General features: G+C 41.3%; 1 protein-coding gene across 10 annotated transcripts in view; it reads right to left on the bottom strand.

The window, feature by feature from the left end:
• The window catches only part of PDE1C (phosphodiesterase 1C), a 419,031-nt gene that overhangs the window by 65,265 nt on the left and 341,620 nt on the right, over positions 1 to 12,146 (bottom strand). For all 10 annotated transcript variants that reach the window (XM_073332967.1, XM_073332968.1, XM_073332972.1 and 7 more), the window contains 4 exons: positions 11,492 to 11,593; positions 10,006 to 10,126; positions 6,386 to 6,467; positions 1,067 to 1,187 (listed from right to left, as the gene is read on the bottom strand). In XM_073332967.1, the coding sequence (XP_073189068.1) occupies positions 1,067 to 1,187; positions 6,386 to 6,467; positions 10,006 to 10,126; positions 11,492 to 11,593 (426 nt within the window). The remainder of the gene's footprint in view (positions 1 to 1,066; positions 1,188 to 6,385; positions 6,468 to 10,005; positions 10,127 to 11,491; positions 11,594 to 12,146) is intronic.

The raw sequence follows: 12,146 nt of genomic DNA, 5'->3' as shown, positions 1-12,146 counted from the left end.
CAGAAGGACTAATGTATGTGGAAAAATTAAGCGCCTAAGCAATTGTTGACACCAATGACTAAGGGCTGGGGGTGGAAGGGAATGACTGACTGGTAGAGGGCTTTATAGTTTGTCTAAAAGTAGAGAGGTAGTTGAGCTGCAAAATTTTAGTTTCAGTTCCAACCCCCTTCCCCAAAGTTCAAGGGCATTTAGGATTTAGGTTCTGGTGGTTTAGATTATAGAAACACAGGCCATGGAATCCAGCTTCTGAACTGTCCTGGATTTAAGAGGCATTCAAATATGGAATGTTGGTTTGATCCAATGTCTTTAAATATCTGTTTAGTGTAAAACACCAAGGATGGAAACAAATTATTGAGTGTGGCATAAGGGATAATAAGTAGGAGGAAAGGAAGAAAAGGAAAATTCAGTTTGATAATCAGGATATACTTCTTAATGGTGAGATCAATTAGACTTCTGAATCAACTCCCAAGGGAAGAGGTTGAAACTCCATTGCTGGAGACATGTACAAATCAATGGAGAATCTAAAATGTCTGGAACAATCCTGCACTGACAAAGGGAGGGGCTAAGTGACCAAATAAGTCTTTCCTCTCTCTAATTTGTATTATTCTGACTATTCAGATAATGGTGAATAGCATACAGGCTACCAGATTAGTCCCCATTCAAGCCTTTTGAATATTCACCCTATAATAGTGCTGGAATTATCCCAGAACCTGCACAGGAGAAACCCAATAATAATAATAAAAAAAACCTAATAACTCAAGACGGTTCCTTGATAGCTCTTATGGTGGAAGGTCAGGTTAAATGAAAGTGAGACTCTTTACATCCAAATTCCAATGAATTCTGATGTGGATATATGCATACATCGAGCAATAATTAACCAGGTCTGATTGTACTTCATGATCAATCCATTTCTACTACACTTCCCAACCATATTTCTCTTCAGGTAGAAACCAGGACAGACGGAACCAATGGGAGGTCTTTGCTAATACCCAGTGAGTCCAAAACAGGAAAGTGAGCCTAAAATGAGAGACAACACTTATGCACCAAAGCAACCATAGGTACTCACCTGGAACGTCTAAATCCAGTCATGCCAGAGCGGGAGGCTTCATCAATGAGTGGTGTTACAATCTTCTCTGTCATATCTGTCAGCACCGTAAAAGTGGGCTCCACAATGAAATCAATAAAACCTGAATCAAAACACAGTGGACGTAAACAGAAGAGGTAAGTTTTTATGTTTTGCCATTGCCTGTGAATTATCTAGTGTAGTAGCAGAGTGGATGAAAAGAATTACATATTGAAAGAGGAATTGAAAAAAGGACAAAGAAGAATGATATTATGCATTAATCTTGACCCACAAGCTGATATTTTGCATGCAATGGTAGCTCCTTAAATGTTGGAAAGAAAGTGTGGAAATTCAGAATATAAACAGATGCAATAGAACTTGTTCTGCATGAGTTTTTTTGAGTATCTAAGCCAAATTCTCGGGACAGTTGGATGAGACCAAACTTGAAGAATGAAATTTCTGGAAACAGAAAAATAAAAGAATAGTAATAATGACAGACTTCTCTGGGTATCTATTCCAAGTGTCGTGGAGCTATCAAATATCAGTGGGTTTTTGTGAATATTCTCATTTGAAGGTTTGCCCCGCTTGTACTCATTGAGGGTCAAACGTATTCAGATTCTATTCATTTAATTTTTAACAAATTCATATATTATTTTTAAATCAGAAGAAGAAGGGAAAAATACAGAGCTAAATCTTTCCCTCTATTGGCTTGTGTACAAGGGATAGGGCTGGGAGGAAACAGCACAGTACGTCTTCCTGCAAGTCAGCTCTTTGTGCAAGCAACAGGGATGGATCCACCCTGGGATCCACCCAGAGTGTTTAGGAAAGCACTAAGTTTTGGGTCTGCTAATATGCACGCTTATACATCAGCTTTCAGCCATCCATAGCCGTGCCCTGTAGTGACACGATACAAATAACCATAGGGTCAGTAAGGCACTTTAGTGTTTGTAGTCACAGATTAGACACACTGATTTTTAAAGACAGATTTTTCAACTTTATTTTCCCTTCATATTGTCACTGTTCAGTAGAGTTAAGGTTGTTTGGGAGCCCTAACTGTACATTTCCATACTGTAACATATTTGTATTTATTTTTAAATTTAACCTGAACTCCGGATTTCTTGGGTTTACAATGCCTGGTCTGGGGATACTTTACAACACCCTCTAATGTATTTTACTCTAAATTACTGATGTATACTCTCCACCTTAACATAATTTTTTTCTGAGGATTATCTTATCCCTTATCTTTACACTCTTAGATGAGGGTCCCAAGGCCAACTGCCTAGAGCAGGGGTTTTCCACTTGTGATCTGTGGACCCCAAGAGGTCCACAGACTATGTCAAAGGGATCCACAAAAGGTTATCACCACCATAGAACAGTGGTTTTTGATCTGTGGTCCGCAGATCTGCAGACTGTGTCTAAGATTTCCAAAGGCGTCTGCACCTCTATTTGAAATTTTTAGGGGTCTGCAAATGAAAAAAAAGGTTGAAAACCGCTAGCCTAGTGTTTATTTTCATTCCACGTTAAAAAGGACACCTAGATTATGCTAGTTAGCGAATAATTTCTTGAGAGACTGCCATTCAGGAACAACCTCATTTGATCATCAGCTTTTGTCCTATATCTTCTGAAGCCACGATTTTCTTTCCAGCAAGCCAAAGGACAAAAATAAAAGGCTCTTGCTACATTAATCAGCTACAAGAGACAGTGATGACAACAAAGGCTGATCTCCAGTCAAATAAAGCTTCCTGCTGCCTTGGATAGAAAGAAAGGGGCTTTAAATAGTTTAACTCTCCTGCTGAGAAATAAAAACGTTGGCCTGGTAATTTTTTGCAATTTGCTGGGTTCCCCCCTCCCCTCACCTCCACTTGACCAAAGGCCTGACTTTAAGATGTGAATCATCTCTGACTGGACTCGTTCCCAACATTTTCTTTACAAAATGAAGTGGCAGGTGAAAGAATGTCTCTTTTCTTCTCTTCCTTTTAAATAAATGGTTCTTGTTACATTGTTTAATTTCTGTAGAAACGACACATGCTAAAAAACCCTCTCTTTGCATTTCTGGTCATCAAGCGCGTTCCCCTGCTATGCTCTGTGCATCCATAACAACAACTAGAGCTGGCTGAAAAACTTCTGACAAAACATTTTCTCATCGGAATCTGCCAATTTGTCAAAATCAAAACATTTCACAGTGATGGTCCTGATTTTAACAATGTTCTGATGGAATTTTACCTGGTTTCCACCCATTTGGCTCCTCAGCAGCTCACCGTACAGACTGCCCCAGAATCAGGGACCTCAGGGCTTCTGGGATTTGTAATTCTGGGACAATCCAACAAGCAGATTGTCAGTAAGTTGGAGCTTCATCCCCTTTGCAGAGAATTTCAAAAATTTTGGATTTTATTCCAAATTGGAACAAAACCAGATTTTGAAATATTGATATCCTTTGCGAAAAGGAATTATCTTTTCTGCCCAGCTCTAATGACGACCTTTTGTAAAGCAGCAAAATATAACAGAACCTTAACTCTGAGCAGGAGGGAACCTCGAGATGTGATTTAGTTCCATCTCCCCTGATACTGTAAACAAGCTGTTGCGATAGGCCAGAAACTCTATGTCCCCACTAGAGAGTGGACTGAGAACACACACTTATCTCACAAATGACATTCCTTTCATTAGTTGAAAATGAGGGCTGCATGCTGTAGATAATAGTACAATTTGGAATTCATGAGGTACTTCTACAAAGAAACTTAGTAATTACCATTCACTGGCACTATTTGTTAAAAGCTACCAATCAGATAAGCAAATGAATAGGAGCTGAATATTTCCTTAAGAACCTGGCCTCCGACTTTGAGAGGAATCTTACCCTCAACACATATTGGGGAAAGATAAAGAGTTTTTGATTTAATGAAGGAGACACTAAAGATATCAAGCTATTGCCCATATGTTGAGCAGACTGGAATGAAAACTTTATAATGTTAGAGGGCAAGATTTCTAGAGAGATTGTGCCTGTTAATGCCAATTGGACACAGTTAACTGCACAAATTAAATATAATAATAAATAGCACAGAACTAAATAAATCTCTCTCCGCTTATTGATTGAGTGCCTGTTTCTCAAGCTGTAATTGTTTGGATAATGGTTTAATTCACCATTAATTCTGCAATGATTTGCACACTGGAGGCGGTCATAAGGGTCTTTTTATTTAGAGACAAATTCTGGCCGACCTGTGCATGGAATACAAAAGAGGAGGAAGGTAAAAGCAGCTTCTCCACACAGGCTTGTGCCCTGCACAGAAGCTGGGAAGAATTCCTCGGAGCATGGCCCCTGCTCCCTCCTAGGGCCTCTGCAAAAGTGAAGGGCCTGAAACGGGGTGTGTGGAAGGTGAAGCCTTAGCTCCACACACCTTTCCCTTCACACCAGCCAGGAGAGCTGGGAGTGGGGAACATTGTTGTACCCCCTTCCAGAGCAGCGCAGCAGCCACGCACTGCCTGGGAGTCCCCAACAGGGATTCTAGTTGAGCTGCAGTTCCCCTGTATTTTCCAGTCCCTGTCTGGTCCCCCTCCAGCATGTCTGAGGTGCCTATGGAGCCATTTTGCCCTTAGTAGTAGGGCTCCTCGGAGCTGAGATCAAATGTATTCACCTGTGTGTATCCACACAGATATGGATCTGAACTTCTCCAAAGTTCAGGGATGTTTGGATTTAGGTTTCCATTTATCCCATGACAGTGCTGGGGACAGCTGTGAAATTTCAACCTTTTACACATTTTTCAGCTTGGTTATAAAATGTTTGGAGGGAAAAACAAAGACCCCCTTCCCCCCCCGCAACACCTTTCTTTAAAACTTTCTCCCTCTGTCACATGTTTAGTGTCAGGGGTGTGTCTACACCGCAGTGTAAGCCCAGGGTTAGTAGAACGCAAGTTAGCAAACCCTGAGTTTGTCAACCTATGGCTTGAGTGTCTTCGCTCATCTGCAACCCCAGATTAGGAATTGTTGAACCTTGGGTCCCAACCTAGGGCTCTAGCATGTACATTGTACACTGCATTACATGGGCCAGAGTCAAACCACCCATATCCCAGACTTCCTAACACCTGCCCAAAATGTGGTTGCTCTAGTCCTTTGCTCATGGTGCAGTGAGGGAAAACTTGACAGTACACAAAAATTGACTGTCCAGAGCTCAAAGAAAGTCAGCCTGTGGAATTTTGGGATACTTCTGGTGGACTCCCAGAGCACGAGTCCAGTGGGGCTGCATCTACACTGCAAATCCATAGAGCTAGAACTCTGGGTCCTGGCTTGACTCAGGCTTAGACCCTCCACCTCTGTAAGTTCCTGGGACGTGGATCTAAGCCCTGGGTTAGTGGGATCTGTGTGTAGATGGAAGCAGGTTTAGGCTTGAGCCTGAGTTCAAACCCTGGGCTTACATTGCAATGTAAACATACCCAGTGTTTTCTCAGTTACTCTTGCTGTCCCTTCCACCCACCAGTCCCTTTCTCTTTCCATTTCCCCTGCCCCTTGTTCCTCTTGTTCCTTCATTTCCCCCATTCAGCCTCAGAAACCCGTTTCCACAACTCCCAGTATCTTCTCTTGGCCCCAGACTCCTGCACATCTCTAGGCCGCTTCTCCCCTCTTCCTTGCCCCTCCATAGTTACAGATTTATTGCCCCCTCCCCATTTCCATGCTTCTCAACAACTTCAGGTCTCTTTCACCACTCCCCTACTGAACATTCTCCCCAGACCTCATTCACAGTTTCTCCTGCAGGAGTAGGAGTGGAAAAGGAAGCACTGTTTTGGGTCACTGCAGGCTCCCACCTCCCTTGCTGGATGGGGAGTGGGGAGATGAGGTCAAGAAGCAGTGGTTGGACCCAGTATAAGGTTGGGGGTGGAGCTTGCTGACTGGAGAAGTTGAAACACTGCTGGTGGGTTAGAAGACTAGCGAATCAATTAAATGAGCAAAACAATGACTTTAGTCAAAAACTAAAGTAACCTGTATTGAAGCCAGGATCCCCGCTTCATAGTGCAAGTGGCTTCTGTGCTGCTCAGGACCCAAGGAACAGCCACCATACAGCCAGGCATAGTGGCTGGTCCAGCAGCAGCATTTGTGAACTAAGTTCCCCTTTAGTACAACTCTCATAAATCAACTCAACGTGGTAGCTATTCAGCTCAGACTCATCCATTTCGGGGCAATAGCGTCAGTGGAATTTTTTTTTATCTTTTCCCCCCTCTCTAAACTAATTCAAAGTGATGAGTGCCCAGAGTGATCTTACTCCCATTGGGGGAGAATAATTTTTTCCCTTTAAACTGCTGCTTTGAGTCCTAAGTGAAGTACGTTGGAATGACATACCTATCTGAGACTGAGCTACCATAGTAGACTTGCGGTCACACAGTGGGGAGAAAGGAAGCCCTAGTTCTGCTTCTTTGTCACCCTGGAGAAACAAAATTGAGAACATATTAGAATACAAGAAAAGTCACTTAACATCTGTAACAGCTCTGGACACTGGAAAGGCCTCTCTCATTTTTTAATTGAAGCTCTTGTTACACCCTTAATTGCAAGACTCAGCTTTTTAACGGATAACTTTGTTTATTCTGGGCATCCAAATCCTTTTCTTTAAGAGCTTCTTGTGGACAGGTATCACCTCACTGTCCACCTACAAGCCACCCTCCTCTTGCAGCAACTGTGCCCACTCTATTCTGCATGCTCCCTCACCCTATTCTGAAGGGGGCAGCTCCTGTTTCTCTTATACAGTTTACATCACTATTAACAAAAATAAATATTCAGAACTATTACTAAATATAAACCAGAATCCTATTTCTAAAACATCTACTCCAGGGACCTCACACTTTTAATATTTTTTAAACAGATAAATCACTTTGAAGGAGATCTAGAGATTGAAGCCATCAGAGATTGAATCCTAACATTTGACTGTGTATCACTATGCTACAGGTAAATGTTGATTACACAGCACTCTTTGCCTTTTGGGTGTTTCTATGGAACACCTTGAAAACCCAAGAGGATTCTATACAGCACTTCTCATGTGAAACCAACAGGTAATGGAACTCTATTATTAGAGTAAGTCCACCAAGAGAAAGTATCTGTCAGGACTCCTTCTCCATGGTTTGAGTTCTATTTGTATTTCTTTATATACATTTGTATCTCCACAGGGTGGATCTCACCACTTCAGATTTTCCCCCTCAATAAAATACTGAGACCCTCAGCGTGCTACAGCTGGTAGGGTTGTTGCTCAAAATAAATGCTGAAACTCAGATACCTGGACACATTTTCCAGCTACCAGAACTGCATGCCCACCCCTGTCATCACACAATTATGCAGGAGATGGAGTGTTAATATCCCTTCTGTGCCAACCCTTTTCATTGTGTGCATTCAAAATACATTTGCTCAAAACACCCTTTAATTTGTTTCACTCAGAAAACTGCGAGCAGAGAGGACAATAATTTACATGAGATAACATACATCTGCCAGTACTCCCCGCTGACCACTCAGATTTAAAATAACTTGTGAAATATGCTAGTATCAATGCTTTAAATCAACATCCCACTCTAACTTTGTTGAGCACGGTGACCATGTTCCACGTGGTTGTGACTGGGAGCCAAAATATACCACAGCAATTTCAAACTACCATAGAAATCAACGGTGAGCATGAGAAGTCCTGGATGTTTCTTTTCTGTGGTGGTACACAGCCAGCCAGGTTAAATGGTGCCTCAGTCACGACTGGGGTCTTTGGGTGCAATAATAAATAAGTAGCAACACTCTTCCTTTATCGTATTCCCTTTGGCCCCTGCGTATTCTTTGGTCTGCGTAGTCACCAGTTCTTCGGTGAGCTTATATGTACTCAGTAGGTGACTATTCTGCAAAGTGTACTGCCCTTCTGACTTGGAAAAGCATAAAGATGATGTGAGGTGAGATTTTTCTTAGCACGTATATCACCACTTCTTGAAAAGTAAATCACTTTAATGGTTCCAGACCAAGGTTGGTAGTGTCCTTGTTAAATTGGGACTACCGCAATATCTTTACATTTAAGGCTTTTCATAAAGCTGACTGAAAAGAGCTACAAAGGGATCTCACTAAAGTGGATGACTAAGCAACAAAATGGCAGATGAAATTCAGTGTTGATAACTGCAAAGTAATAGACCTTGGAAAAAATAATCCCAATTATACATACAAAATGATGGGGTCTAAATTAGCTGTTACGACTCAGTAAGAGATCTTGGAGTCATCGTGGCTAGTTCTCTGAAAACATCCACTTAATGCGCAATAGCAGTCAAAAAAGCTAACAGAATATTAGGAACCATTAGAAAAGGAATAGAAAATAAAACAGAAAATATCATAATGCTGCTATATAAATCCATGGAATGCCCACATCTTGAATACTGTGTGCAGTTCTGGTTGCCCCATCTCAAAAAAGATATATTAGAATTGGAAAAGGTGTAGAGAAGGGCAACAGAAATGATTAGGGATATAGAACAGCTTCCATACGAGGAGAGATTTAAAAGTCTGTAACTCTTCAGTTTAGTAAAGAGACGACTAAGGGGAAATATGACAGTGGTCTGTAAAATCATGAGTGATGTAGAGAAAATGATTAGGGAAGTGTTTTTTACCCCTTCTCATAACACACAACCAAGGGGTCACTCAATCAAATTAATAGGCAGCAGGTTTAAAAATAAATTAAAGGAAGTACTTTTTCAAACAATGCACAGTCAACCTGTGGAACTCATTGCCAGGGGATGTTGTGATGGCCAAAACTATAACTGGCTTCAAAAACAAATTAGATAAGTTCATGGAGGATAGGTCCATCAATGGCTATTAGCCAGGATAGACAGAGACACAACCCCATGTTCAGGGGTCTCTAAACCTCCAACTGCCAGAAGCATCTGACACTGGACACTGTCAGAGACATACTGGACTATATGGACCATTGGTTTGACCCAGTATGGACATTCTTATATTCTTATGGTAGAAAGTTTTTAAATTGCAAAATGTTGTCCATATTTTGAAATAAAAATAAACTTCAATGGCATTTTCACTAATTTTTTCTCCCTATGTTTCAACCATCTATGGAGCTAGTCAACATTTGGAAATATTACAAAATTTTCAAGTTGGAGAGGGGAAAAAGGTCAATAAAATGTTTATGATTTTTCTACTTTTTTTGATCAGGACTACCTTTTAAAAAGTTTTTTTGCTATTAAAAATAAATTTAAAAAAAGAACTTTTATTGTACTTAAAACAAAAAAACCAACCCTTCTTAGGATCAGATGGAGGATCTTATGAGTATCACACAGGAATCAATCATGTGTCTGGATTTGTGGCTCTGGCAAAAGGGGGCCCTGCGAGAACTATAGGTTAGACCAGTCCATATGTCTACAGAAAGAGCAACATAATTTTTGCCATTTGTAATGATATATGTCCAGCTCTGTAATCTACAATTTACTGAGCTTTATTGGTTTCCATGACTTCAAACTGGCATAAAAGTGGCAGCAGAGTTCGGTCAAAGAGAAATAGGAAGACTCATTATTGAAAGAAATGACAGTCTGGACCTAATGCTGAGTACTTTTACTTAGGTGTACCCAATTCCTGAAGATCTTCAATGGTTGGCAAGCTGGGTACTATGTTAGACATTCTGCCTTTTGGTCATTAGAAATTCATTCAGGGGTGCTGGGTATAGTTTTGCTGGATATCTGAAAGACTGAGAATTTCCAATATGTTGATAAGGACAGCATATCAGACACTAGCTTACAATCAGACAAAGTGGAATTTCACTGAAGTCAGACGAAAGAAAAATTGTATCTACTTTGCTGCTATAGTGGGCATCTTCCCTATGAAAAATATAAGTGAAAGAAGATGTTGACCTATAGGATTCATTCTCCCTCTCCCATCCCAAGCCCGTCAACTCCATCTCTCATTCTGTCAGCAAAACTACAAAATAATTTTGTAAAGTCCCAGGCTACCTGTCTGAAGAACTCCTCTAGCAAGGACATGGTCCAGCGATGATGAAGGTCCCAAGCCTTGGCTGGATGACTGATGTCTGCTGTATGCAACAACAGTGATAAGGCTTTCGGCTTGTCGATTCTGCAAACCCAAATGACTGAACAAGTTAATTGTCTGCACCAGTATTGAAAGAGAAAGAACAAAAACCCAGCTAAGCAAGTAAATGAGGCCTTCATAACCTTTGGCTGGGCTACTTATAGATTTATTTGTGTGTTTATAAAACTTGACAACTATGAAAGATTAATCTAACTTCCCCAACATAAACCTTTCCTTTGGTAATGGAGTCATTCAAAAGCATAATGGGAAACTGGAAGCATTAGCCTCGCTTATTTTCTTTGCAGAGTTTTTGTGTGCAAATGAGTGAGTTTTGAACATTCCCGATATTCTCAGTTTGGGCTGGGTTACAGTCCATGAAACTCCAGTCAGTAAATAGTTCTAGATTATTTTAGTCTGTTGACTTGGTTAAACAATTAAGGCCTGATTCTGGTCTCACTGTGATAAGCATGAAAAATAATTCCATTTAAACCATGTGAATTCTACCGGTAAAAAGCTGGTGCAGGTAAGAGATCAGAAAAGAAACTCAAACTCTTCGGAGACACTACAGATCATAGAAGGCTGAAATCATCTTAAAGCCATGCCACTGAGGGGCTAGCCCAGGAGCCTAGTGAATTATTATCGATACTGCCATGCAGTAATCCCAATCTCTCGCTGCCCCAAACTGGCAGGAGTGCTGCAGAAGCAATACACATAGCTCCTGAGAGGAGATAGCAGCTAGTATCATCCATGCCTGATTTAGGTACAGTTTTGGCTGGCTCTGGGAAGATGTGCGCCAAGCTCTCCTTGGCTGGAAGAATACTACCCACAATTCAGAGTTCTAAGGGTTCGGATAAAATGGTGTGTGGAGGGGGGCAGAGAGAGTAGAGAAGATACTCCGGGCTCTAAGTGGCTCACAGATGATCTTTGGAGAGGAGAAGGCCTTCCTCATACTGTTTTACCTGTTCTATAGCACACACTTGCTCTCTGTGGCTCTGAGATTGCTTCCCTATTGTCTCCGATTACAGAGCCGGCTCCCTGCAGTGGAGGCACAAGCTATACTCTGTGCAGCCGGTGTTGCTCCCAGCACCTGTGACTTGAGGCCATAATCAAGCTCTTTCAGTCATACCCTTAGCTCGATCACACATGCCCTTTATCCTGTATTGTTAAGAAAAGGAAAATGAATGGGCTGATTTATCCCAAAGCTTTGCTATTTAGATGCTGTGGCCTGCCAGAATATCATACGGGCACGTGCCTGAGTGCTCACGTGTGAATTCATTCAAAATCCAACAACAGAAACAGACGTGGACATCAAAGCGTCCTCCAGAGAGAGACTTTTGAAGTTTAATACAATTGCAAAGTACCAGCTGAAATGCAGCCCTTCACTGCACACAGAATCAGGAGGTGACTCACCCTTCTGGCTGCTGCAAAGCATTCTTCATGGCTTTGATTTGCTGGAAGTGACAGGACATATCAGTGGCCAACACCATCTCTATCACCAAGGCCCTGAATTCCCTTTTGAGCGGATATCGAGCCAAGAGAAGGGAGGAAAGAGAAAGAGAAACAAGTTAAATAACACCGCTGTTTCTTTTGTTGGGTAGCTGCAAATCACTTCTGACATTTCCACTCTCCTCCACTTGCGTCACTAAACTCTTCACGTTATCAGGGCAAAAGGGGAGAGGAAGGAGGATCTCATGTTGTAAATCCCAGCCACAGAGAGAGCAATTTAGTCAGATGATTAACTCTTGCTAAGAGAAATCCCAGAGGTTTCTGACAAGTCCATTACGGTCTGCTCTTTTCAATTAAACACAAAGCTCCCAAATCGATTTCTTCTATAGGAGGCTCTTAAAAGGAAGCAAGCAGGCTGTTCAAATAGTGTGCATGCCCTGGGTAGGAGTAAGAGAATTTTGAAACACAACTGTGTATTGACTTACCTTTTAAATCAGTTTTAAAATAGATTAGTTAAAAAAAACTAAATGGCTTGTGTCGATGTCTTAATATTTGTATGGAAAGTTCATGTATGTTAACTTCATAGCTTGTGCAAATTGAACTTATTGCACACACTGGG

Source organism: Lepidochelys kempii, chromosome 2, assembly GCF_965140265.1.
Source record: "Lepidochelys kempii isolate rLepKem1 chromosome 2, rLepKem1.hap2, whole genome shotgun sequence".
In the NCBI taxonomy this organism is placed as follows: domain Eukaryota; kingdom Metazoa; phylum Chordata; order Testudines; family Cheloniidae; genus Lepidochelys; species Lepidochelys kempii.
Note: the sequence above shows the minus strand (reverse complement) of the source record. Positions and strands in the feature narration are given on the sequence as shown.